At 37.9% G+C, this 27,120-nt stretch overlaps 1 protein-coding gene across 1 annotated transcript; it reads left to right on the top strand.

Moving 5' to 3' along the window:
- The first annotated feature begins 195 nt into the window (after positions 1-195).
- Positions 196-27,120, top strand: tagapb (T cell activation RhoGTPase activating protein b). Its single transcript, XM_084432046.1, has 14 exons — positions 196-383; positions 8,018-8,103; positions 9,407-9,577; positions 17,183-17,347; positions 21,513-21,554; positions 21,786-21,870; positions 22,084-22,137; positions 22,380-22,449; positions 22,703-22,851; positions 23,399-23,560; positions 23,686-23,795; positions 24,116-24,296; positions 24,710-24,818; positions 25,362-27,120. Exons 1-14 carry the CDS (start codon positions 336-338, stop codon positions 26,501-26,503), a joined length of 2,574 nt encoding a protein of 857 aa, XP_084288172.1. The 5' UTR covers positions 196-335; the 3' UTR covers positions 26,504-27,120.

Genomic DNA, 27,120 nt, shown 5'->3' with positions numbered 1-27,120 from the left:
CGATCATCATTAGCTTGTAAACAGGGGAGCAGCCGCTTTAATTGTGTCAGAGCAAACATGGCTGAAAAAGCCCAAAGAACAAGTGGCTGCCACAGCAGGCAGGTTTGGTCCAGGTCAAGCGGAACCACTCTCTCCTCCCATTTGTCCTCCATTGTTCTCATGCTCATTAGTTACTGCTGAAGATGCCAGTTAAGAGAAGCCAGCGTTCATTTCAAACTGGATCGCAAGCAGGGTGCTGAAAACTCTTCTCAAAGGCTCCAGTTTTGGAAAAGTATCTTCGGGATAAACAGTGTGAGACTCTGGAAGCGGGCGGTGCTGTTAAAAGGTTTCTCAGAATGAGAAGGAGAGGAAGTTATGATGGCACCACTGCCCCCATACAGCCAGTGAGTACCTCTGAGGGTGTTGATATCAAAGTTTTTGCTTACTTTTTAAAATACAAATACAAATTATTATGATTCTATTGTATGGGTCTATAAACAAAGTTTTATAGAATTAATAGATGTTTGTGCACTGTTCTATCTATCTATCTATCTATCTATCTATCTATCTATCTATCTATCTATCTATCTATCTATCTATCTATCTATGATTGTATCAGAAAGAGACTTTTCAGAAACTAGCTTCTTATTCTCAAGTTTCCAATTTACAATAATATGGAATTTTTGTATAAATTATACAAAGCATGTATGTTTTGTAGGGGTGTAACAATATATTGTGTCACAGTCACAATATATCACAATACAAAAATGTATCAATATGTTTCTTAGATAATGACAATATGTATTGTGTATAATTTGCCCAAAATTGTAAATTCTGTAATTCTGTAAAATTCAAGTTTACAGAATTTTAGTGCCAGTACTACATTAAGCTACTATATATAATGTTTAATATAATAATGCAATGGGGGTATATTTGTGGGTCCTGATAATGGCAAATGTCTTCTGTTAGCAGTAAAAAGTGGCCTACATTGTTTTAAATATATATAGTCAGTGACAGAGTGCAAGCATGTTCGTCTAAAATAATTTTCAGCTTCAGAATCATGAATATTTTTATTCTGGTGTCACTATTGTCCTGTGCATTGGGTTTCCAGCACCAAGTCCAAGCCTATTGATTTACACACACAATGTAATATCAAATTTAGCATTTTAATCAACAGTACATTTTTTGTTAACCTTTTACCACATGTCTTAGAGTATTGCAATAATATCGTATCATGAGTTCAGTATCGTGATATGTATCGAATTGTGACATGAGGGTATCGTTACATTCCTAATGTTTTGACATTTATATTAACTTTAAGTCTTTACAACTTTGAAACTATTATATATTTGTATTATGTTTCATACATGATGTGGACTCAAGTTATTCTGTAATTTATGACCAACTTCTAAAATAACCAATTACAAATAAGCATTTACTAGCATGTTAATAAATATTGTAATAGCATAATTGTGTCAGAAAATTATTTGATTGATTGATTGATTGATTGATTGATTGATTGATTGATTGATTGATTGATTCATTCATTCATTCATTCATTCATTCATTCATTCAATCATTCAGCACTTATTGGCATTCCAAACATTTTTGTTACCATAGTTTGATTCTATCAGAAAGTGATACAGTATATATATATATATATATATATATATATATATATATATATATATATATATATATATATATATATATATATATATATATATATATTAATAATTATGAATAATTCTATGTATTTTTTTTTAAATAGGTTCTTTAAATATTTATTAAATATTTATAGTTATATGATTGTTTATGAATTGGTTTGATTATTTGTATGATTAAATAGTCTGCTTACCTATTAAAAATAAGAAAGTGAACTCTTATGTTTCCTACAGTGATAAGTACTGGTTAAAGTGAAACACTGTGAGTGGAGTCTGACTTGCCATAACTTCACTGTTATACACTGAAGACTCGCATATAGTGAAGAATACAGTTTCAAATAGAGAAATGTTATGACATACAACTGAATAAAGTGATTTTTTTTTCTCCTTTTTGAAGCCAGAGTCCTTTGCCAATCTCAGACAGACTGATAAATTGGCTCCATGCTATACAAATGACACAGACTTGTTTTTCACTGGCTGCGTGAACAAGTGATCATTGTTTGGTGCCGCATAATTGCCCCAGAATGCAATAGTGCGGAAGAAGTTTCCAGAAAGGCTCTGTAATTATGCCATGTTGCATTAATATATACTAAATAACTGATGCATGCTGTGCTTGAATAGTGTTTGCCTCTAGTGGGACTCATGTTTAGATTCCTGAACCCTGATGATGTGAATATTAAAGCGCATACTAAAGGAAATCAATTGTTCACATATGAATGCATAATTAATTGCATATGCACAATGACAGTTTGTACAATCATTTTTGAAATGCATCTTCTTTATCCAACATGCCTGTTTTTGGCAAATTCTTGACAGCGCTGTTTGTATTTCATAATGAATTGGATATAAAAAATGTCAAACCAATTTGTTGGCTTTACAAAATGCATTTTGATAACAGTAAAATATGAAGTATAGCTCGTTCACTGTTAAAAACACTTAGGGCCCTATCTTGCACCCAGCACAATTGGCTTTGTACACCGACGCATGTATCATTCCTATTTTGCACCCGGGCACAGTGGACTTTTCCCTACACAGACGCACGTCGGTAAATTAGGAAATTAATTTGCGCTCCCGGGGGCGGTTCAGCGCAAAGAGGAGGCGTGTTCCGGCGCAAACGTTCCCTGGTGCTATTTTGCAGGTTTAGAAAACAGTTCCGCCACTGACCAGGAAAAACCTAGTCTAAAGTCAGTGGCGCGTTGCGCATGTTATTCGAGCCCGATCTCACGGGAAAACGTACAAATTTTACGAGGTGGCTTATTCGTACGAATTCATACGACCTGACTCGTACGAATTAGTACGTTTTTTGCAAAATCGTACATATTTTACGAATTGGCCAATTCGTATGAATTCATACGAATGACCTACCCCTGATCCCGCCCCTAAACCTACCCATCACGTGGGTTTAGACAAATCGTACAAATTCGTATGACTGAGGTCGTACGAATTAGTACGAATTAGCCAACTTTTTATTATTCGTACGAATTCGTACGAATTGGTCGTGAGATAGCGTTGGTTATTCATATGCTATTTTAAGGGCGCATGCTTGGCCACAACGCGCATACACTTTGCTTATCTCATCTACACACAGACGCAGCAGTTCTCATTTTTAGAAAACCATACATTATTACAAGGAAAAATATTAACACACGAGGGAAATCATTGTTGTGTCCATGAAGATGTGAAAAAAATAGGCATAAATCTAGCTTACACACTTACCCAAATTTTTATACGCCTGTTTAACTGAAGCTAATTTGGGTGGGTTTCTCCCATCCCCATACAATGTCACTTCTCTGTCTTTTACGGCCCTGACGAGAACGTCTGTCTCCTCGGCTGATCCGCTCCTGGCGTGCGTCTGCTCTTAAAGGGAATGTGAGATGTCGTTCTGATTGGTTTATTTCACGTTACGCCCAAACCACACCTATGAATAATGAAGCTACTTCAGACCAACCCATTTTAGATTTGCATAGGGCGCAAGAGTCATTTATCCCACCGGTATAATAGCAACAGCGCCCAAGACCCGCCCACAAAGTTACTTGCGTTTCAGATCGTTAAAATAGGGCCTTTAAACGCTTAAGTCACACTTGGTCCACACTTATGTATGAATCCCATTGGCCTATGTCAAACCAAGTATGTATACCAAATATTTGGACATTTTCTAGTTGTCAAACATTAGTAGAATATGTCCATAATGGCCCTGTTTACAGCTGGTATTAAGATGCATTTTGGTTGATCGGATCACAAGTAGACGACGCTAAATACAGGTGTAAACGGGGTCTAAAACGCTTTAAGCTTGTCCACTTTCGACCACTTCCAGAGGTAGTCGAAAACGCATTCGGCCAGATTGGTTTCATAGTGTAAACGCTCATGTGGTCAAATGCGTTCAAACAGCCACAAAAAAACGCCTGCTCTGCGCCTACTGACATAATCCGTAACATTAAGGGAAGTGCGGTAGCCTGATGGGATTTAAACTTTGTCAACTAAAGACACAAGTTTGGTTGGAGCCTAATGTTCTCTCACAATTCCTGATTTCTAACACACACTCAGCGTGGTCTTGCAGCTGTCAGAGCAGAAAGTAAAACTGCTGCTCTCAGAATGTTTTTCCGTCGTCTTCGCACGTGTTCATATGTAAATTGCTCAAGCTTATTTTGTCCATTAAATCGAAAGACCTGAAAAAAAAAAAAAAGACCCTCCCCTCCCCTGATAGATTGCGTTGGTCATTATGGAAATTATCCTGTGTTCTTTAATTTGCGTGTTGTCAGTAGATCACGCACAGAACTTTCCACTCCCATCAGCGCTTTTATGGAATTGCGCTCTCACGCTGATTTCCCCTCTTTAGTAAATCTGGCCCCTGGTGAGTAATGTTGCTGTTTGAGCATGAAAAAGCTCTGCAAAGTTACAAAGCACAAAGTCACTCCAAAGGAAGTTAATTCTCTATATCAGTGCACACTGGGTCTGAACTCCCTGATTGTAGTCTTGAGTTTTCTTCCGGTAACATACACATCACAATATTCCTCATTTAAATAATCCCACCCATGGCATACGCAAAAAAAGTTGTGTTAGTAGTTTGTTGTTACCATGTCCAAGATACGTTGTTTTATCCACCCCATTTCAAACGCGGTTATGGTAAGGGGTGTGATATTTCCCAAACACGCTCAAAGCGGTTGACCAATCACAACAGTCCAGCCGACCAATCAGAGCACATTGTGCTTTTCGTAAGGAGGGGCTTCATAGAGACAAGAACTAAACAGAGCGTTACTGACAGACTATAGAGAGGTGCTGCAACAATGTAAAATATGTGAAAAAATCATGGGTTTTTTTTACATTCAAGTATGAAAACCTATTGCAGTAGACCCAAAAAAACAAAAGACTTTGAAAAACAAAACAAAAACAAAAAAACGCATTAACTGTAATTACAAAATGGCTCCAACAAATAAAGTTCTAAGAAAACATCTAGACTCAATTGTTAGCAAATGCCACTGGTTTGATATTTTGTATGTCATCCAATGCCATTCAGGGATTTTGTGACCTAAGGGACCAAATGCTTTTTGGGTCCACTGTGAATCAGGATTTAGCCTGAATGTCATTGAAGAAGCCAAATCAGCGGAGATCGCTGACAAGTAGTGTGATTAAAAACAAAAGAAGACGAAAGAGGAGGTTTAATTTTGCATAAAGTGTAAATGACCCTTGCTCAGATTAATGAACTTTTACAAAGAAAGGGTGAAAAATGCAGCTCAGTCTGAGCCAAGTCCAGACCTAATAAGGGAACAGAATGTTCAGCCTCATTTTAGATGTTCAGTGGTTTACAAAACCTGTTTATTTGATAGGAAATAATGAGACCTGCTCTTGAAAGATGAGGGACTGTTTTCTCCAATAGAGGTCATTCATTCCTTTACCAATAGGAGGTGCACAAACAAAGCAGTTCTGTAAAGAGGTGTTATTGAAAAGAGAGATGCAGAATCAATAACTTCTAAGAAAAACCAATGTGCTGAATTGTCCTGTTGTGCATGTATATGGCCTGCAATGGGAGTATTTAAGTGTCCCTTAAATACTGCTCTGATGCAGTCTGCCTTTAAAAAACATTAACTTGCACATCTCTTAAAGGTCAGCATGTTTACCATCTCTTCTGGCCTAGGTTACTATGGGAACAGGAAAGCAGCTGGCCGTTTCCTGTCTTTAAATACATGATCCTGTTCGATCAAGCTGTCATGTAAAATGATGGGATGCTGACTGCTTTGACAAGTCATTCTCTTATTTAAGTCTAGATAAGGCATAAGCCATGGCATATTTTAGCTTGCAACGATTCTAATTAGGTCATTATTTTGTTTATTCCTATTATCACTGTAAAGCTGCTTTGAAACAATCTATATTGTTAAGCGGTATATAAATGAAAGTGACTTGACTTGACTTTAGCTGTAAACACATTCTGTGGACGAGGTTTGTCATCACATATTCTTCAGCAGTAAAATGTTTACATTTTTAAAGGTGCAAGATGATTTTTGCTAGCGTTTTCTTTTTTTTTTTTTTTTTTTTAATAAAGACTTAAGACTTAATGTTGACAGCAAATTGTCTGTGTCACACAACTGACTATAACTACTAATCATTACAATATGTTTATAGATTTAGTATACTTATTATACTCATTGTTGGGTGTAATTACTGTAATTTAATTACTTTTCCCCTGAAAAGGTAAAGTAAGGGATTACTTTAGTTTCAGTTACTTGCATTAAATACTGAATAGACTAGAACAATTCTATATAAAACAATAGGGGATTTAACATAAAAATTGAATGTATAATGTTTAAAAGTATGTCTTTAATGTAACCTCCATTTAAATACTTGGTCAGTTCAAGAATAATTCATGCAATTTTATATTATTTATTTGAAAGAGCTAAAATTATCCTTTCCTTGTATTGTTCAGCTGGTTGAGGTTGATATGGGATTTAGAGAGTAATTAGTAATAAGTAATACAATACTTTTTAGAGAGAGTATTTAATACAGTAATCTAATTACACTGTTGAAGATATAATTAGCAGCTATAAATTACTTTTTTAGAATAACTTACCCATCACTGTTTATATATTGAACTAGTGCCATATATAATTGCAGCAGCCATATCACCCTGTAGCCCAAGACTGGTTGCCCTCTGAAGCTAAGCAGGGCTGAGCCTGGTTAGTACCTGGATGGGAGTCCTCCTGGGAAAACCAGGTTGCTGCTGGAAGAGGTGTTAGTGAGGCCAGCAGGGGGTGCTCACCCTGTGGTCTGTGTGGGTCCTAATGCCCCAGTATAGTGACGGGGACACTATACAACCAAAAGAGCACCGTCCTTCAGATGAGACGTTAAAAACCGAGGTCCTGACTCTCTGTGGTCATTAAAAATCCCAGGATGTCCTTCGAAAAAGAGTAGGGGTGTAACCCCGGCATCCTGGCCAAATTTGCCCCTTGGTCTCTGTCCATCATGGCCTCCTAATCATCCCCATATACTGATTGGCTTCATCACTGTCTCCTCTCCACCAGTAAGCTGGTGTGTGGTGGGCGTTCTGGCGCAATATGGCTGCCGTCGCATCATCCAAGTGGATGCTGCACATTGGTGGTGGTTGAGGAGATTCCCCAATCTATGTAAAGCGCTTTGAGGTCTCAGAAAAAGCGCTATATAAATGTAATGAATTTCTTTCTTTTTTTTCTTTTTTTTTTAGTGCTCAAAGCACTGCACAAAGCATAAACATGCTAACAAAATTTGCTAAAAAAAAAAAAGGCTATAAAAAAAATATATATATATTTCAGTAAAGCGTTTTTTCTCTCGTATGTGGGGTTTCTTTAACCTTTATGTGTGCAGGACATTTTTGCAATTTTTGCCAAAGCATAAACATAAAACGTCCAAACAAGCAGTGCCAGCTGTAGTGATGAAATAAAACGCAATGACCCACAGCTCCCAAGGCACAATTCAGGGATGAATGCCAGGACAACAAGCACAGAGCGCAAACACACAATGGACACCATGATATGCTTGAATGAATGAACGAATTTATAGTGCTTCCATCCAAAACACAGCCATAGCTGAGAGAGAAAGAAAACCTAGACAAGAATAAACAACCATATGTGGCAATAGTTAATAAACAAACAAACGTAATTCATCAGGCTTCAAAAAATCCAGTATAAATAGGAAGAAGATGAAAGTAGTCTTTATGGAACGAATGGAAGTTGAATATGTGTATCATCTTTCTGCCTTTTTCATCTGCTCAGTACGATGCAAACACTTTTTTATCACACAGAAATATACCTGTTCTTGTTCCTATGGTTTGTAGCTGAAGAAATAGAATAAAAAATTAAAAAAGGAATAAAAAGAACAATGAATAAAACAATGTCTGCTTTATACAGCACCTGCGATGTCTGGCTCAGAGGAGACGTTCTGCACCAAACCTGGTGCTGGGAAAGACTTTAGGAATGTCTTGGAGCCCAATAAGGTATGTGACTGCAATTTATACAATCTATATATATATTGACATAATTTCCACTGAAACAGGAAGACAGGGCGCGACATATCGAACAGCTCCTCCCCCTTTTTAAAAATAGCCAATGGCATTTCATTTATATCACAGTTCGGCCATAGCCGTTAGGCTCGGGCAAAGCTGCATTTGACATCTTATGACAGCCACAGTCTATTAGATTCCCCTTTTAGATTTAATATGACACTGTTACTGAAGCAAAACTGTAATAGTAATCATGCTAAGGATGTGTAGTCTGAAAAGAGGTCATTTATTTTGGTGCATGGCACCAGTGTTATCTCTTCTACTCGTCAGTGCTGTTTCTAATCCCAATTTCCTCCATATCGCTTTAAAATACAGCATTCTGTGTAGAATTCAAATGAGTCTAGTACGGTTTGTGGTCTGGGCCGACTCGATCATATGATCCGTTCTATGCTATCGTGTCTCTGGACTGGTGTTGTGCCAAATTATGTGACCCTAGTAGACGCCAGGGTCTACCATCATTACAGCGTCTACTAGGGTCACATAATTCGGTACTACGCCGGAGCAGATTGTGTGCGGCTGCATTGGTTCACATGACACTAATGTGAAAACAGACTTCATTCGCCCCAATGGAAAGCATATTTACACAGTCTAAATCGTTCCATATCCCCAATATAGTAGGGATTCCATGTAGAAAATAGTAATTGTGTGAACAAGTGACCATTTCAGCCGCAGCTTCAGCTTCTATTTATAATGTTGGGGACGGGACTCTTCCGATTCTAGAGATCATTTGATTGGACAGAAAATCTAATGAGAAGCTAAATTGCAGAGTGATGTCATCAACATAATTTATCCATATTGGCGTAAGTTGGAAACTGTAGGTTTTATTGTTTTGGAGCACATTAGCTTATAGATACCCTTAAGGCATTTTGATTTCATGGGGACTTTAAACCCTCAGCTTGGTTCTCTCTGTTCGGTGCTGTCTTTGTTTTACAAAGCTGTAACGTTCATTGCGTTTGGATTATCTTTGTTTTTGTGATAAATAAAGTATTGCTGCAAATAGATTCCCTGATCTCCATCTTGTCTGAGCTGATGTGACAGTTACATGGATTAAATATTTGAACTAAGTAAGAAAACTGTTTGACCCACCGCAAAGAATAATTCATTGATATTTTACCAACAATTTTCACCCAAAGCAACCACACACTATTGGATTTTCCCAATCGTACTTTTATTTCCTTCATCTGTGGTCAATGTTGTTGCATTGGTGGTTTATAGTGAGACATTATCTGATCTTCAGGGAGGAAGCTCAATGTCTGGTGGCGGTGGATCAGTGTCCCTTTGTGCTGGGATTGACCAATGAGAACTCAGAGCTGATTCTGGATGCATGTGCTCAGCTGACCGAAGGACTGAAGACCAGGGAAAGACACCTGTTTCTCCTGAGTGACGCCCTTGTCATTGCCAAGCTCAAGTAAGAATTCTTCTGGTTAGCACACATACACAAACAATCACGTTTACTAATGTGCTTTACACACTAAAATGGTGTACTATATTTAGAGTTCCTTTTGTTTTTGACATGAAATGGGAATCACCCAACTAACAAAGATTGTGATGGGATTTCCCCACATACAAGTCTAATTTAGATGAGGTCAAAATTATTGGTTCCACTTTATTTTGATAGTCCACTTTAGACATTCTACTAACTATAAGTAACTTTATGTCAACTAACTCTCATTAGAGCATTAGTAGACCGTAGTAGACTGTCAGTAGACTGTTAAATTAGGGTTAGGTGTTAGGGTTCGGGTTAGTAGAATAAGTTGACGTAGTTGACAAGTTATAGTTAGTAGAATGTCTAAAGTGGACTATCAAAATAAAGTGTTACCAAATTATTATTATGGGCCCACTTTATATTGTCTTTAACTAGTACTACCATTAAAACTAACCATTGATTCAATGCACTTATTGTGTATTCTGAATATGATTATTTATTTATTTACCCTTTAGTCCACCTTTAAACCTAACCATACCACCAAACCTGTCCCTAACTTTACCCGTATCCCACCTCAATATTTATATTTATTTTAACTGTTTTATGCGAGTGCATAGAAGTTAAAGACACCTACTATAAAGATACCACTTATTTATTCTTATTATTCTTATTTTAAATCCTCTGTTTTATTGTATGTCTGCTTTGACCAAGAAAATGTCCCTAGTGATTTATGTACGATTCATAAATAAATTTTAATTTAAGATCCCTTATTGTTACATTATTTTCTTTACCACACTTTTAATACTTTGCATTGCTTAATGTGTTGACCCACATTAATATCTATACATTTATTAATTCATGATTATGATACAAAAGGTCTAGAAGGAACAGGTCTAGAGACTCACCTTAAGGAATATGGGGTTTTATTGTATTCCAAATATGTATAATGGTTGGAAAAATAAAAATATTGTACACATATTTAAAACTGCTTGGTGGAAGCAATTTGAACATCTCTGGCACATGTCTATAGCACTAGCTGGGCTGTGGCAAGCTCTTGTTTAGTTGTCATGTGTAAACTTGGTGACCTTTAAGTGTGTTTTTCCCCTAGACAGCCCAGTTTGATTAACACTCTCCTGCACACATAGTATCTCTGCTACTTCTGTATTGACTGAATCTTCCTGTATTGATTGTCTGACCTTGATGTGAGAGAATAGACTGGACTCTTGGATGATTTGGCCATTCTGTCATCACTTGTGTAAACACCCATTTGGGATCTCAGAAAGCCAATAATCTCAGCTGCAGTTAGTGAAGAAACAAATCAAATACTCCAATGAGTTTTAATGGTCAAAACACTAGAAGCTCCTTTAATCTGCAGAGAACCGTTACTATTACATAACGCAGGACTCATGGTGAGGCTTATGCAATACCCGTTGCTTAACAATCTATCAGAGGTGCTGGAGGAACAAAAATAACAAATGAAAAATGTGTTAAATCATAACTTTAGCAACACAGAAAATGCACAAATGGCTGAGTGAATTTGGTTTCTTAAGGCTTAGTGTGATAATATAAATGTTAGTTTTCAGGATTTTAGAGCTTTTTTAAACAGCGTCCTTTAGCCACACCTAATGAAATATAAATGCCACGGAAATTCAGCTACTTCCTTTTTTTTCTAAATGTGGCATCTAAAATAAATGCTGCCACTGCATTTGTTTCATTCACTATTTAAGTAATACTGTATATTAATATAGTGAAATGAAATATAATATTTATTTATAAATATGTTGAAGACTGGTTATGATACAGTCAAATTCGGTCTAATCTTATAGTCATCATCCTGATGATGATGATGATGATTAAGATAGGCCTTCATCAGGGCTAAAGGCCTCCTGTGTCACGGTTGCAGTGTGACTTCATCCAAATTACGAGAATGATGCGTGACACAGGATGAACAAATAGATCCTTTTAATAAACACCAGGAATAACAAAACACACTATACTGATGATACCGAGCAATGAACAGAAAGAAGTGAGGGCTTAAAGGAGAACTCCGGTCAATTTTAACATTGAGCTAATTTTTTTGTACATTTGGAGTGCTGTCAATACAGAGAACAACGACAAAAAACAGGATGTAAATATAGGTATGTGCGCTGGCTGAATAAACATCATTTTTTATATATTTCTTTCACATCTACTGCAGTCAGATTCACCCGCGTTCACTCAGAAGGAATCACTCACATGACCTGTGCACTTGTAATGACACATCAAGGATGTTAAGAGGCTAAAAGCAGGTTTAAAACTTGCCCCATTGAAGTCAACAGGGTGCAAATTTTAAAAAGAGGATAACACGGTGTAGGCAACACCGATTTTTGTCGTTGTTCTCTGTACTGACAGCACTCCAAATGTACAAAAAAATTAGCTCAATGTTAAAATTGACCGGAGTTCTCCTTTAAAGACCTGTTTCGTTTACATCACAACTCGGCCAGAGCGGCAAAGCCATACTGGACAGATAGTGTGTAATGTTGCAATTTGAGCATAAACAACATCTGCAAAGTTACAACGCTCAAAGTTCAAAGCAAAGGAAGATATTTGCTTTTAAATAAATCGTTTATTAAGGACTACAACAAACTAGGGCTGAACGATACATAGAATTTTCATCGTCATCGTGATATGAACTCGCGCGATGAACACATCGCAACAGACAGCCTGACACGATGAAAAAGGGAAAGCAGTTTATTACATGCGCCAAGCGCATGTAATAAACGTTTGACCTATCACATTTAGCCATGAAGACATGGTTGGCGCGTTCATGCTATTTGGCCAATCAGGTGAAGGCCCAGGAAGTGTCAGCTACACTCAGATTGATTTGTGAGGTGTCAATTTAGTTGCGACACTGTGCCGTTGGCAAATACGATGGCGGAGGAAGGAGAGAAGAGTGAGGAAAATGTGGTGGCTGATGAAGATCTTGTGGTGAAAAAGAACAGCACTTCAGCTATATGGAATTATTTTGGATTTAGGAGAGATGACGCGTTACAAACACAGGTACTGTGTAAAACATGCTGAACAGTGTTATCGCAAGTCATATCGTCATCGCAATATTAAACAATGTTATCGCACATCGCAGCTTTTCCTCATATCGTGCAGCCCTACAACAAACGGGCTGGTAGGGACTACACAAGCTTCCTCTCGGGTTAGTGACATCACAAACCCTAAAATTTATATAAACCCTGACCCCGGGAACACGCAGTCCATGTTGAGATGAGGAAGAGTTGTTGTAGTATAGAGCACATTTGTGAGTCTGCTCAAGCTGTCGCATCCGTCTTTTCACATTTATTGCAATACATACGTAACACAAATGCAATAGCATGTCACTCTGTAGGCATCTTACAACAGTTCCCACACAAGCAATTTATAGATTATCATGACAGAATGTGCTAATCAATTACTTGAAGATAATTAACTCCACATTAGCTACATAAATTCATCAACTAACCATTCATTAATGTCGTGTTGCATTCTACATGTTGTCACGTCTTCTTGAGTCTCTCCATCATTGTCCGACTCCAGTTTGAACATAAAAATGTCTGCGTGAGGTAATCGGAGCTGCTAACACACACACACACACACACACACACACACACACACACACACACACACACACACACACACACACACACACAAGCTCCTGAAGCTCCACCCTCTGTGCCGGGAGCAGCAGCTCATTTGCATTTAAAGGGACACACACAAAACGACATGTTTTTGCTCACCCTAAAGGGACAATTTTAACATGCTGTAAAAAATTTATCTGTGGGGTATTTTGAGCTAAAACTTCACACACACACACTGGGGACATCAAAGACTTATTTTACATCTTGTGAAAAGGGGCATTATACCACCCCTTTAAAATGTTATATCTTCTAAATGCGAACATTTATTCATTTACCTGACGCTTTTATCCAAAGCGACGTACAATTGCTATATATGTCAGAGGTCGCACGCCTCTGGAGCAACTAGAGGTTAAGTGTTTTGCTCAGGGACACATTGGTGTCTCACAGTGGATTCAAACCCGGGTCTCTCACACCAAAGGCATGTGTCTTATCCATTGCGCCACACCACCCCATTAAAGCTCTTTGTCAGAAGTGGGATTTGAACCCACGCCTCCATTCGGAGACCAGAATTCTCAACAACTGAGAACAGATCATCTATTATAACAACATATAACAACATCTATTATAGATAACAGTAAGGCTAATATATTCATACTAAAAAACTAAAAAACGTACATTTTTATTTCATGGGAACTTTAAATATACAGAAGGAATAATTAACGGAATAAGAAACAGGTGTGTAATCAGAAACCATGGCAAAAACTATGAATGAGGACTCTCTGAGGAATGAGGAAATTCTGACAGGGAAAACAATGCAAACTAGACTAAACAGAACATGAAAATGAAACTATGAACTAGACCAGTCATGTCATGAAACCCTGGAGAAAAAGGTACTTTTTTTCTTTCACAACAGTAAATAGCAACAAAAGCCACACTACAGTACTTTCCCAAACACTGTAAATTCTGTAATGTTCCTGGACTATGCAGTTATGAAGTGTAATGACAATTTGTGAATTAATAATCTGATTTAATAATTTGTAAAATGTTGCCAAGGATTTGTTTATTTATTTTTTATGAGATGAGTATCTCTGTCTCAAAATATATGTGATCAAGATAGAGGCTATGCTTATGAGTTTCAGTTTTGTTTTGAAGATGGTTGTTTGGGCCGAGGCAAAAAAGGCAGAAAGGCTGAACTACAAATTATTTTCCATGATTTTTAGTGAATAGATTTGTTGGTAGATTTGCAAAGTTGTCCTACGCAAAGTGCTTCAATTAAAACAAGGATTGAGTTAATCAATGTGAATTAGGCTAAAGCTTAAATGAAATCTGTTCACAATAAAAGGAGTGTGTCTCTTCAGAAGACTTGGATTAAACCACTTGATTGAATCACTTTCACAATCTTTTTGAAGCATCAAAGTTTTGGTTACATGGACTCTCAGGTTTCATTAACCATTAACGGCAGACAGACAATGAAGATGAGGGAGAGGTGGATCTAACTGCAACTTTTAAGTTTTATTCTCAAAACACAAAACAAAGATGATAATCCAGGCAAATAGGAGCAAATGTAACAGCTACACAACATAAAGATAATACCGACTCAAGGACTTAGGAAACTGAGGGCATATAAATACACAGGGAAACAAGATAATGAGCAACTCAACTAGAAACAGGTGATGAATGTAATCAGTAACAATGCTAGTACGTGAGATTAAAATAAGTGTGTCCCAAAGCATAGCATGTTGATAAGAGTATCCCAAAAGTCCCCAGATGGTCTATATTTCCAGTCGATTTTTGAAGTGTGTATCCGTGCACACTCTAATGGCTAATATTACCCACAACCCATTACGCTTTGGAGAAGGATTCGATTTAGAAACACGAATAAAAAGTGTGCACGAATAAAAACTACAAACCCACAGGATGTGCACGACTGACGGTTAAGTAGAGAGGTTTAGATAAAAGGATTTGAGGGACTAATGATCAACATTTAACCTGGTAAAAAAGAAATAAATAATGTTATCTGCAACTAAATACATTTTTGTACTGATCCGTTTGGTCATTAACTTTTAAATGGATCATAATGCAAACATTTGAGGAGAGTTCCCTGATCCAAAGACCCATGATTGACAGATCAACATGCTACTTCTGTTCTCTACAATAAGGTAGGAAATTAAATGAAAATAAATGTGGAGGATGTTAACTGTGACAAGATGATTGACAGGCCAATGTACGGTGACCAAATGCACGTAAATATGTGACACAGCTTCCGTTAAAGACACAATTTAATGATGTGATGGTATGTCCTAAAGCTTGCCTCTACTCTTCTGCTATGCCCTCAAAAGTATGTATTTTGTATATACATACTTTTAGGGAGTAGTATAAGTAGTATAGGCGAATTGGAACGCAGCATGGGGAAATGGGGAACAAAAGAAACAGGAACAGAACACATGAAAAAAAGGTGATACAAACTAAAAGTCCATAAAACAGAATGAAAACCTAACAATAGCTCCACAACGGTTCAAGTCCAGACCGAACTTCCTGACCTAAAAATGTATATATATACAGTGAGGAAAATAAGTATTTGAACACCCTGCTATTTTGCAAGTTCTCCCACTTAGAAATCATGGAGGGGTCTGAAATTGTCATCGTAGGTGCATGTCCACTGTGAGAGACATAGCCTAATCTATCAAAAAAAATCCAGAAATCACAATATATGATTTTTTAACTATTTATTTGTATGATACAGCTGCAAATAAGTATTTGAACACCTGTCTATCAGCTAGAATTCTGACCCTCAAAGACCTGTTAGTCTGCCTTTAAAATGTCCACCTCTACTCCATTTATTATCCTAAATTAGATGCACCTGTTTGAGGTCGTTAGCTGCATAAAGACACCTGTCCACCCCATACAATCAGTAAGAATCCAACTACTAACATGGCCAAGACCAAAGAGCTGTCCAAAGACACTAGAGACAAAATTGTACACCTCCACAAGGCTGGAAAGGGCTATGGGGAAATTGCCAAGCAGCTTGGTGAAAAAAGGTCCACTGTTGGAGCAATCATTAGAAAATGGAAGAAGCTAAACATGACTGTCAATCTCCCTCGGACTGGGGCTCCATGCAAGATCTCACCTCGTGGGGTCTCAATGATCCTAAGAAAGGTGAGAAATCAGCCCAGAACTACACGGGAGGAGCTGGTCAATGACCTGAAAAGAGCTGGGACCACCGTTTCCAAGGTTACTGTTGGTAATACACTAAGACGTCATGGTTTGAAATCATGCATGGCACGGAAGGTTCCCCTGCTTAAACCAGCACGTCAAGGCCCGTCTTAAGTTTGCCAATGACCGTTTGGATGATCCAGAGGAGTCATGGGAGAAAGTCATGTGGTCTTTTTTGGGGAACAACCTCATTCCCTCAGTTAGAGCATTGAAGATGGGTCGAGGCTGGGTCTTCCAACATTACAATGACCCGAAGCACACAGCCAGGATAACCAAGGAGTGGCTCTGTAAGAAGCATAGGTTCTGGCGTGGCCTAGCCAGTCTCCAGACCTAAACCCAATAGAGAATCTTTGGAGGGAGCTCAAACTCCGTGTTTCTCAGCGACAGCCCAGAAACCTGACTGATCTAGAGAAGATCTGTGTGGAGGAGTGGGCCAAAATCCGTCCTGCAGTGTGTGCAAACCTGGTGAAAAACTACAGGAAACGTTTGACCTCTGTAATTGCAAACAAAGGCTATTGTACCAAATATTAACATTGATTTTCTCAGGTGTTCAAATACTTATTTGCAGCTGTATCATACAAATAAATAGTTAAAAAATCATACATTGTGATTTCTGGATTTTTTTTTTAGATTATGTCTCTCACAGTGGACATGCACCTACGATGACAATTTCAGACCCCTCCATGATTTCTAAGTGGGAGAACTTGCAAAATAGCAGGGTGTTCAAATACTTATTTTCCTCACTGTATATATATTTCTGTGTTTACAGGTCAAATGCAAGTTACAGACTGAAATACAGAATTGATTTAAAGGACCTGTGGGTGTGCAGCTTTGAAAATGAAGACGAGGAGGCAGAAGACGAAGAGACAGGTGTTGATCTAAGGATTTCCATCGTATTGGCTTGGTCTGTCTCTCTGTGCCTGGTGTCCTTCCGGTGAGTTTTTTATTTTTTTGAATTATTATTATTATTTTTTATTGGAAATAAATGTGGTTTGGGACTAAGCTCTGCAAGAAAGATCTCCAGGAGCAAGACTGAACACTCATGAGAACATGTTCACACGACCAAAGAGCAATACATGTGGGTAGTCTGTGGGCATGTGACGCTGAAACTAGGCTGCTAACCAAACCAATACGCAGTCAGGATGCTAATGCTAGTGTATGATGACAAGTGCAGGGCAATTTGAGCAGGTGTATGAGGATGTTGCAGTCATTGTGAGATGATGAGTGGGTGTTTTTCAAAGCTTCATTTGAAAGTGGGGTAATGTATGTAGGTGTTCTCACAGGTGTTAGGAGTTGGTTGCACCACTCAGCAATAAGTCTACTTGAACAAGTAGAAACCCTTAATGTAATAGAATAGGCAACCAGAAAATGTCTTCTTATTGAGGAAGATGTAGAGAGTATGTAATAAGTAATACTGCATTTACTTGTGGTGTTCAGCATGAACATGTGGTTTTCGACACGAGACATTAAATGGAAGTCAGTGAGTATCTGCCATCAGTATCAAAGGGCAGTTAGTATAACAGGAATAGTGAAGTTCAGTTGAGGTTTAGTCACATGTTTTCAAAACCAATAGAGGTTATTCCAAAAATAAGCCTACCGCAACACTTAATGGAAATCAAGGCAATGAGAGGGAAGAGAGTGAAGAACTTTAGTATATTTCAAATCATTCATTTTTTAATAATCTTTGGTTACACTTTATTTTAAGGTGACGTAGTTAAATTGTACTTATTCAAATAAGAACCGAGTAACTACAGTATGTACTTAATATAGAGTTAGCATAATTTGCTACTGTAGTAAGGGCATAGTAATGTGTAACTACGTCATCTTAAAGTAAAGTGTTACCTATTATGTTGTCATGCTTTAAAGAAGTATACTTATTTTCAGTGTGTTGACTAGCATACTAAAGGACATGTAAGGTACTTCATTTTAACTGTATTGTATTATTGGATATTAAAGTTAATTATTTTAAATGTTCTAAATTGCAACTTCATCTTTACAAATGTGTAATTACAAATATATGTAAATACATGAAACACAAGTTTCAATAGGAATAACATTATATTTACTTTAGTATAAATGCTTGTCAGGTAACACTTTATTTTGATTGTCTTTTGCCTTCTTATTCTCTTAACTATAAGTAACTTTGCAACTACATGTGAACTAACTCTCATTAGAGTATTAGTAAACTGTCTGCTTAATATCTGCTATCTCTTTATTGTGATGCTCCCCAACAGACATTCTGCTGACTATAAGTTACTTTGCAACAACATGTCAGCTTATTCTAACCCTAACACTACCAGTCTACTAATACTCTACTAACACTAGTGAGAGTGAGTAGACATGTAGGTGCAACGGTCCTTATAGTAATGGACCATCAAAATAAATTGAAACCGCTTGTCAGCATATTCAGTAACCATATTTTAAAGAAGTAATTATTAAATTACAAACTAAGAAGTCCTATTTAACAAAAACACTCAAAAGTTCAACTAACTGCATTTAATATAAATGTTGACTATAATACATTTTCATTTAACTGCAGTTAACATGCAACTAAGGGCCAGATTTACTAAAGGTTTGCGCTGGAGCAAACCCTCTTTTGGAGTTAAAAAATACTGTCGGGATTTACTAAAGACACGCATTGAAAAATTTGCGCTGAAAAGGCACATTTATTTTTGTGTCTGATATTATTGCATATGCATTTATAGGAGCTTTCTTTTCAGACGCAAAATTCATGGGAGGAGAGTATATACATAAATCCTGCAATGTGATTTACTGAGGTTTGTAGTTGACAGTTTACTAGTATTTGCACCCATGGTGGACTGTATATCTGAAGTTCACCAAAAAAAATACAATTCTGTCATCATTTACTCACCCTAATGTTGTTCCAAACCTGTATGAGTTTCTTTCTTCTGTTGAACACAAAGGAAGATATTTTGAAGAATGTTGGTTATCAAACAGTTCCTGGTCCCCATGGACTAGTATATATATATATATTTTTTTTTTTTCATACAATGGAAGTCAATGGGGCCCATCAACTTTTTAGCTTCACACATTCTTCAAAATATCTTCCTTTGTGTTCAGCAGAAGAAATACATTTATTGAATGTTTGTATAAAATCAATATCACATTTGCAGTCGAGCTCATATTTATGAAAACAGCTCTCTTGCTCTCTTGCTCTTGTGATATTGCTTGATATTGCCATTGGCGGACATTTCCGTCATTTATGAGACGCTTCCCGCTATTGATGGAAATTTCCGGCTTTCCGTGTTTTTACTGTTATACGGTAGGGGCCGCTATGACACATCTTCTAAAAGAGTACAGAATCTTCAGATTAAAAGACATAGGAAGAAGAAGCAGAAACAAGCGATAGCATTATGTAAGCAGATGTAGGCTATATGTAAAACATTAAATAGCATACAGCATACAAAAACACATTTTTCTCAGCTTTTTGCTCAAAATGACTCTGTTCTTTCTTTTGATAGCATCTTCAGATATACAACAAAATATTATTGGGGCCATGAAAATTTTGTGAAAAATAATAAAAAATACTGGTGGTGGCTGGCAACTTTTTAAAAAATGCTGGAGGGAAAGAGTTAATTATGTCATGTGTTACAGTATTAAAATCATGATACTTCATACTTTTGGGGCATTTGTATTAATTATGGTGACATTTTTAACACAATCCCTCATTAATGTCTGACCATGCACCACAGTAACAAAATAAATCAAATTAGAAATGTTATTCATTGCATTTGAAGCAGGACGTCCAATCACATTAATTCCAAGTTCTGCCATAAAACTCTACAGTGCTTGTCAGAATTATTTGCCCCCTTGGTAAATATGATCAAAGATGGCTGTAAAAAATAAATGGGCATTGTTAATCCTTTTGATATTTTATTAAAATAAAATGCAAAAATCTAACCTTTCATTGAAGTAAAAGAGGCGGGGAAATCACATTATGAAATAAATGTTTTCTCCAAAACATGTTGGGAATAATTACCTACCAAGGGTGCAAATAATTCTGACCAGCACTGTAGATGGCACAGGCTGATGGATCCTTAACTCAGTGTGGTAGCGATCACATGATTATCTACATAACTCAGCTGATCGGTTGCTGTTGCATCAGTGTGTATTGGCAGTAGCAAGTCTCGGTACTTGCTCTGCTGCAGCAGCAACGTGGCAGATCTATTCTGCCCAGACCAAATACATTAACATTGCCATATCCATTACCATGCCAATCTCTCAGACAGTTGTCATGACAGAAATTATGTTAACAAATAAATCAGACAATGCACTGGCAATTTAGTGAGATCCCCGCAGTTGTATTTTTGACTGCATGGCCTTGAAACAAAATCCCAAATCCTCTTGGTCTGAGACAAAGCCAAGATCAAGTACAAACGCGGTTGAGACCGAGACAAGACAGAGTCTTGGGTACTAACACTTCTGAGAAATCACACTGGGGTCTGTGACAGTTCACCTGTGAAAAAAAAAAGAAAAAAAAAAAATTGGTCAAGGAACATCAGTAGCTAAATCTTGCATAACTTTGCAAATCTTGCAAAATGGCTAAACTGCATGTAACATTTTTAAATACTATATGTTACTGTGAATAACAAAATGTTAGGGTTATAAAACACATACACAGTGGATAATTCAGATAGCTTTGAATGTGTATCTCACATTTATGCACCTATAACCATGTCTAAAACAAGTTGTGAGAAAGGCAGAACTTCAAAATAAGATGTTAGTCATCTTTCCTGCAGAAAGCATCTATACTTCACACTATTCCAAAAATATAAATGATTACACACATTTCACACTCTTCCTACCTACAGGTTTTATAAGGCCTAATCTAACTTTCGAAAATGAACTGCGAGTCGTACAGACAAACTTTCCACTTGTCGCCTAGCCACACTGAAATGAGGAAGTGGTAGCTGTCGCTGTGATGCTGCTTCCTGTCCTCATGACTCGCTGAGACTTTCCTGCCCTTTCTGTTGTAAAGAGGTCGAGCGTGTGTGGCCTCTTCACATTCACAACATAATCACGCGCTCTACACTCTCTGTGGATTACTAACTCACACCATGCTGTTCTCTCACTTGCAGTCTGCCTGAGCTAAAGGATCACTGGTTGGAAACTCTACACAGGTGAGGTGTCATTTTGTACATATCATAAATGCAAAAGGGGAACATACTAAATTCTGAAATTCAAGGTTAACTCAATTTGTTATGCTAAAAAGTGGATTTAGACTTTTGAACCCCATCGTCAATGCAAATCTCTCCAGTTACGGACGCAGAAGTCTATTAGTATATTTACCGGTGGTGAACTTCTTGCTGTTAAGTAGACAGATAATGTTGCAATTTCAAATGCCATTGCAGGAAAACTGCAGAGGCAAGATCGAGTGCAGGCAGCACTTCCCCACCGCCCAGCGTCCTCATGAAGGTGCTGAGTGGAAATACCACGGTACGCGTTCTTCTGTCACTGATTCATAAACATTAGTGATCAGATTTCCAAGGGTCAAACTGCATAAATGCTTGGAATGGGATATTTTTCTTCTATGCCTTTTATCTCAGATGATGTAAGTCCTCAGCCTTGGTCTGTGTATGGAAATACCTTTGGTCTTGCCGTACAGATAATCAACTGACATTTATTTAGCTGTTTTTCTCTGTCTTACAGAATAAAACCCTTAGTGGAGTTGGGATGGAATCTGGCATAGAGTTGCCTTTTGATGTAAGCACTCAATTTTTCTTGTATTCACCAATTCACAGTAGATTTTTACCTTTGGCAAACACGTTCTTTCTAAGCGAGTTACTTCCAATGACACTTGAAAATGACTACAGCAACAAAAATAAGGATGCTAAAAATGAATGAAAAGTAGTTTTGTTGTAGTTTTGACAGTTGCATGTGTGTAATTTGAAGTCACACCCTAATACTCCTTCATGTGCTAATGACAAATATGTGCCTGTTCCCAGGGCAACGGCAAAATCTCCACCCTCCCAAAGCAGTTTCATAACCAGGAGGCACATTCACAGCAGCCTATTGGTGAGTTTGAACTAGTCAAAATGGCTGTTCGAAACCACATGTTTGGTTAGGTGCCCGCCAGAAACCAAAAAAAAAACAGTGAAACTGTAATTTGAAACACAAAAGTGTGTGTGAAAATAAAAGTGCAAGAAAACAAAGGTGTGAAAAACACAGTTTGAAGACATCACTGCTTTACTCTAGTAGTAAACATCTTAGATAAACTGTTGTTCAATTTGAAGTAATGCTTATATTGTATTTTTCTTGACCTGAACAGAGAATGGAGGCAAAAGGAACTTTTTCACATTTAAGCTGAAGAGAAGCTCTCCAAACCCAAGCGTTCCTGCTCATCCTGAGTCCAATGCCAAGAACTTGCTGTTTGGACGACATATACAACATGACACCACACTTCCAAAACCAATTACTGTACGTCAGTGTATTATATTGATGTATTATTATCTTATGATTTGTTGTCTAAGAACAAGTAAATAGCAATCTGTCTTCAAAAACATCACCACAGATGCAATTGGTAGAACACGTGATGTTTATTTTGACAGGCATCGTCTAATTTCTTGCTAACCTTATCCAGACCTCAATCAAAAACTTTCGAGATAATTCTGATTGGAGACAAAAATATGGCAAAAAGAACAGCCGTTTAAGAAGTATTTATAGAATCAATCAAACCCCTTGCCAAAAAGACAGAGGAAACTGATGGTATGCAAAAAACTGATGGCCTTGGGTCATAGAAAAATCATTTCAAGTCATAACATTTTGATGACAGATTATGAAGACATTCATTTTTTGTTTGTTTTCTTTGGAATAACATGCACTGATGAAACATACATGCACCAGAAAGAAAAGTAAATATGGCACATTTTTGACTCCAGGATCAATTTCATGTTGACTTCAGCCTTTAAAGTCGGTAGAAGATTTTATATTCCTCAAGCTTCTCATGTTCTTGGCCCTCCAACAGGAAACACTCATGTTGCTGTTCAGGAAGGGTCCATTTACTGAGGGTGTTTTCAGAGTCCCATGCAGCACCAAAAACCTGAATGCCCTCAGAGATCAGCTGAACTCTGGGGCCGAGGTAGACATGGAAGCACTGCCTGTAACACTCTTGGTTGGATTGTTGAAGGTGAATAATACACTGTTTGCGTTAGGCCCAGGCTTTGTCTGTGTGTGTCTCTTATCAACATCCCTTCTATTTCTGAGGTGTCTGTTAAGCAATAAGTCATTTCTTTAATTTTAATGTACTGACAGATTTACCTGAGGGAACTCCCTGGAGGCCTTCTTGTATTTGAGCACTATGAAAGCTGGATGAGTGCTCTGGAGAAAGAGAGGGCAGAGGATGCTCAAAGTGAGCTGAGAAGGTGAGTAGGACTCTCTCTTGTGACCTAGCTGTAAACTCACTGTAGTTTCAGGGTGGATGGTAGTGAGAAACTGTGAGCAGATGTGTGGGCTGTTAAAAAAAAGTCCCTGGCACAGATGTGATGATAGAAACGGGACTTTTCTGTGGGCTTTACTCTTCAGAGATCTGAAAATAGGGAAATTGGAAGCTAAAGTCTGGCCACAAAATGTCAGAAAGGTGGTTCTGTTTTTGTCCTTCTCCCCTCATCAAAATTAAAATGGGAGGAGTGGTTAATAGAAAAAGGACCTAACTGTTTTCTTCTCTGTTGTTCTCTGCTCTCAGAATGGCCGAGAAGTTGCCCAAAGCAAACAGTCTTCTCCTGCAGCACCTGCTGTGCCTGTTTCACCACATAAGTCGGCATTCTGAAACCAACAAAATGGATGCCAAGAACCTGGCAGTGTGCATTGCTCCAACCTTGCTGCATCGTGACAGTCAGCCCCTAGACAGGGATGATGTAGAAAAGGTCAGACACTTGGCTGGAGTTTTTTTTTTTTCCCTTCCTTTTTTTTTTTTTTTTTAAATGACACTTCTAAATAATCTATTATATCATGAAATAGTTTCTTGGAGTCTGCCTTGGTGTTGAGCCTATAGCTTTAAACATAGAACTTAGCTTAGCCTGGATCGTGTCTGAGCAAGAATATATGTCAAAAGTCTCCTCAATGTTTTCTTCTTTTTATTTTATTTTTATGATCCACCTCTGCAGTCTCGATTTGACTAATCTGTTGATTTAAGATCAAAACTTGGCACTGTCATATGCATAGTGTGGTTTAGATGCATAAGAAACCACAGCACCAAAAGCACTGTGACACTGAGTTGCACACAAAACTTAACACATTATATTAAAGACACATCATTCTTTTTATTTTGTTTTTTTAGGTCACAAGACTTATCCAGTTCCTAATTGAAAATTGCTCTGAGGTATTTGGACATACTATCCTGATGCTTTTTGGGGATTTCGAGGAACAGGACTCCATGGACAAGTCAGGTAAATACATCTTAACTATTTAAATAAGAACTGAAATATAATACTTTAAGATCTATGCACCATTGATAAGCCCTTTCTGATTTGATATGAGGCCATTTTATCCCATATTGCAATATAACATATTATAAATCATATCATATTCAAACTCAATACATAATATCCAACCCAATTTATGATTTTGAGGCTGACCACAACCTCAAGTCTCAACAGAATGTTCACCAAACTATGCATGGATTTAATTTGCATTTAGACATAGGCCTTAAAGCTGATGTTTCTGATGAATTGCATTACATCAGTCCCTATTAGAAAATCCAGCTTAAGCTAGTAGCTGTGTTTTGGAACATGGTAGCTAGATTTTAGCTGATCTAAACTGGTCCAAGCTGGCCAGCTTTTGCAAGTTAATCAGCTACTATGTTCCAAATATTAGCTTGACCATCTAGAGCTGGTAATGTTGGGCTGGCTGGTATGCTCGAACGAACAGAGAATTGTTTTGATGGTATGACAGAGCCACACAGACCATTGACATTGATTTATTCTCAACAGATTCAGCCTCCTTGATGTCCCCCAATATATCCTTCGATGTCCACCAGCATGACTCAGCGTATGACAGCACAGATCCTGATGTTGATTGTGATTGCATGGAAGTTGAGAGCCAGACTCAAGAGGACAACATGATGCCACGTGGGAGCCCAGGCCTAAGCAAGATAGGACGCTCTGACATTCAGTCTTGTTCCTCTGACGCTATATTTGATGCTTTCACAAACTCTTTCAATCGCCGGTGCTCTGAGCCCTCCATTTTTCCTTCTACCTCCATAACGGGTTTAAGAGAACTTGCCCGCAGCCATGATGATTTTTCAACAGAGAAGGAAGACTTTGACAGCCAACCACTCAAGAAGCAGAACTCAGATGACTCCTTCTTGCATCCCCACCGCTGTGAGAACAGAAGAACATCTAAGACTGGTTCCTGCCCATCGTTTTGTTCCTCAGATAGTAGCTCCTCAACTCTCTCAGAGCAATCAATAACCACCTCACCACTGCCATCCCCAGCAAGCCCTCGCAAAATCCAGTCTACTAGGCATTCATCCTTTATGAGTAAGTCTAGACATAACCAAGGAGACGTTGAAGTGAACCGTCGATCCCTCTCAATGAGGGCCAAAAGCCTTGGAAACTTTACATTTAACAGAGGCAGTCTGAAAAAAGGGGACTCTCAGAAGGAAGTTGCCTTCCCTTGTGAAACGCTCCAAGAGGACTCACAAAATGAGACAGAGAACATAGATGAGCTTGTCCGGCGTCGACGGCCTCTCTCCGCCATCGAAGTCTTCCAACAGGTGGATAGTCGTATGCCATGCAGCCCCCCATCCTATGAGCAGGCGCTGCAGACCGGAGCACAACCGGCCCCTCCACAGTACAGGGCCATGACAGTCCAACGTGCCAGAGAGCTGGACAGGAAATCTCGCCCCATTTCTATGAGCGACTACCTATTGGACATTTACAAAGTTAACGAACCCACAGAATGCACAGAAACATTCACAGAAAGTGTTCAATCTGTAGAACCACAGCCGGTGTCGTTCCGGCAGAGGGCAATGTCCGAGTCGGTATCCCAGACAAGGAACGACAAAGTGTCCCGCAGGTGTAGTCAGCCTGTATTTGAGGAGTTCTCCTATGCTAAGGAATCTTATGTGTGAGTGTTTCTTTCTTAATTGTAAAACTGAACTCCTGCTGAAGATTTAAAGGTGAAGTGTGTGATTTGTGTGCCACTGGTTTCACCTTGTTTTCAAACAGGCTTCCCAAACACTCCTCCCATCGGTCAGATAGCCCTGCCCCAAACTCACATCATTGGTTGATCCACTGTTGCCATGTTGGCCTGGTCAGGATAATCAACCAAGTAGAGCAATGTTTTGATAGTGCCACAATGTAAACACTTTTCAGGTAAATAAACCCATAAAATGGCTTCCTTATAGCTGACTCTAAAGTTAAGTTTGGATAGGAGAACATTTTTTTAACATAGAAAAATTGCACACTTCAGCTTTAAAATAACCTGCAACTGTTAAGCTCAACTGTTTGACTTAGTGACACATAGTGTTACAGTGATTTTATATGCTAATATTGAATCATTTTAAACTCTTGCCAGTATGAAGCTATGTAAATAGACATTTGCAACAATTAAATTGTATAATATAATAAATAGTGTATGTTGGTAAAATAATAATTTTTATGTAGTCCCAATGTAAAGCTGTAAAATACAAGATTTCTGTAATATTGCTACTTTTTATTTCACTACAATAAATAATCATAGAGGCCA

This window comes from Rutilus rutilus (genome assembly GCF_951802725.1).
Source record: "Rutilus rutilus genome assembly, chromosome: 15".
Classification (NCBI taxonomy): domain Eukaryota; kingdom Metazoa; phylum Chordata; class Actinopteri; order Cypriniformes; family Leuciscidae; genus Rutilus; species Rutilus rutilus.
The sequence above is the reverse complement of the archived record's forward strand: the minus strand, read 5'-3'. Positions and strand labels throughout refer to the sequence as shown.

What these genes read in the sequence shown, in the direction of transcription:
- tagapb (XM_084432046.1), top strand. Translation starts at nt 336, where the DNA reads ATGAGAAGGAGAGGAAGTTATGATGGCACCACTGCCCCCATACAGCCA. An exon ending in CTGTGCCTGGTGTCCTTCCG is followed by an intron (nt 17,348 to 21,512) that starts GTGAGTTTTTTA and finishes TCTCACTTGCAG; the next exon opens with TCTGCCTGAGCTAAAGGATC. An exon ending in CACTTCCAAAACCAATTACT is followed by an intron (nt 22,852 to 23,398) that starts GTACGTCAGTGT and finishes GCCCTCCAACAG; the next exon opens with GAAACACTCATGTTGCTGTT.